Genomic DNA, 1,725 nt, shown 5'->3' with positions numbered 1-1,725 from the left:
GGCGCCACTCTCAGATATTTTTTTGTTTTTAACAGGCTGGGGCTGGGTTCAAACCCACCAGCCCTGGTGCATGTGGCTGGTGCCCTAACCACTGAGCTATGGATGCCGTCCCAGTTCTTTTTTTGTTGTAGTCATCATTATTGTTTAGCAATCCCGGGCGGGTTTGAACCCCCTAGCCCTGTGTATGAGGCTGGTGCCCTAACCATTGAGCTACGGGTGCTAAGTCTGTGTTTTAAACTTCTAAATAGTGGAATGGGGTAAACAATGCTACTTCCCAAGGTTTTTGAATAAAAATGCTTTGAAAACTCAGGTAGACGTGGGACTGTAATGGCTAATTCTCTGTTTTCATTAGCAAGTACCAAAGTTGTTTTGGTTATGGACTTCAGCCTGTTAATTTTTAAAAGCCACATTTACTTCACTGTACCAAAGATTACCTACTTTGTGGGGAGGCTCCTTATAAAAATAAGTTACTTCTCCAGCATCTGTTCCCACAAGAGTCAAGAGAGTCTGAATCTTTTTCTTGTCTTCTAGCTCCCTGAAATTTTCAAAGAAAGAAAGTATATATCACACATTACAAGTAAATAAACTTCCTACTTAAAGGATCTCTCTTCCGACTTTTTTTTTTTTTTTGAGATAGAGTCTTGTTGTCACCCCAGGTAGAGGGCAGTGCTGTCATAGCTCACTGCAACCTCAAACTCCTAGGCCTAAGCAATCTTCCTCCCTCCGCCTCTCGAGTAGATGAGACTACAGTTATATGCCACAATGCCTGGCTAATTTTTCTTTTCTTTCTTTTTTTTTTTTTTGAGACAGAGTCTCACTATGTAGCCCTCTTTAAGAGTGCTGTGGCCTCACAGCTCACAGCAATCTCAAACTTTTGGGCTCAAGCGATTCTCTTGCCTCAGCCTCCCAGCAGCTGGGACTACAGGTGCCCACCACAGCACCCGGCTATTTTTTGTTGCAGTTGTCATGGTTGTTTAGCTGGCCTGGACCAAATTCGAACTCGCCAGCCTCTGTGTATGCGGCTGGCACTGTAACCACTACGCTATGGGTGCCGAGCCTAAAGATGGGGTCTCACTCTTGCTCAGATTGGTCTCCAATTCCTCACCTCAAGCAATCCTCCTATCTCAGCCTCCTAGAGTATTAGGATTCCAGGCATAAGCTGGCCCTGACTTCTTTTTTTTTAAAATAGCAAAGTCAAGAATGTACTAAAAACCACTTGTTAACAGCTGACATGTACCCACAAGCTCAGTGTTTCTGCTGCAAAAAAGGAGGACAATGTCAGGAATAGGAATAGTAACTACAGGACTGCCGCCTGGGGGCTCACCAGGCTGAGGTCTTGCTCTAACCCCTGACACTCCATTCTCTCCCAACCACAGGCTCATCCTGGCTCCTTATAAATGACTTCTTCTCTGGGCCTTGCTCCTCCAAAGAGTTGGGATTGGCTACTTGATTGAGGGGTATTGCAGCTGTTTGAGGTTCAAGCTAGAGTCATGGTCTTTGAGCTCTTTCTTCTTCTGTTGGTTCTCTGAAATCCACATTGGATACTCAAAGGGGAGGGCCATCTCTGACACGACTGCCCATCAGAGGGCCAGTTCCCTAGACCAGTCATCCCTGAAGCTACCATTAAAGTCATCCTGAGAATGTCATCCACCTCTACATTCTTGAGAGCCACCCATTCCTTGGTCATCTGGTCCACCTCTTCTTTTCCTTTCTTTTTTTTTTTTT

At 45.1% G+C, this 1,725-nt stretch overlaps 1 protein-coding gene across 1 annotated transcript in view; it reads right to left on the bottom strand.

Moving 5' to 3' along the window:
• The window catches only part of CCDC77 (coiled-coil domain containing 77), a 54,030-nt gene that overhangs the window by 25,308 nt on the left and 26,997 nt on the right, over positions 1 to 1,725 (bottom strand). The window contains exon 5 of the mRNA XM_003796493.3: positions 439 to 535. Coding sequence (XP_003796541.2) covers positions 439 to 535 — 97 coding nt within the window. The remainder of the gene's footprint in view (positions 1 to 438; positions 536 to 1,725) is intronic.

The sequence above is a fragment of the Otolemur garnettii genome, unplaced genomic scaffold (assembly GCF_000181295.1).
Source record: "Otolemur garnettii isolate 467f Iridium unplaced genomic scaffold, OtoGar3 scaffold00104, whole genome shotgun sequence".
NCBI classification, from domain to species: Eukaryota; Metazoa; Chordata; class Mammalia; order Primates; family Galagidae; genus Otolemur; species Otolemur garnettii.
This window is presented reverse-complemented; position numbering and strand designations above follow the sequence as displayed.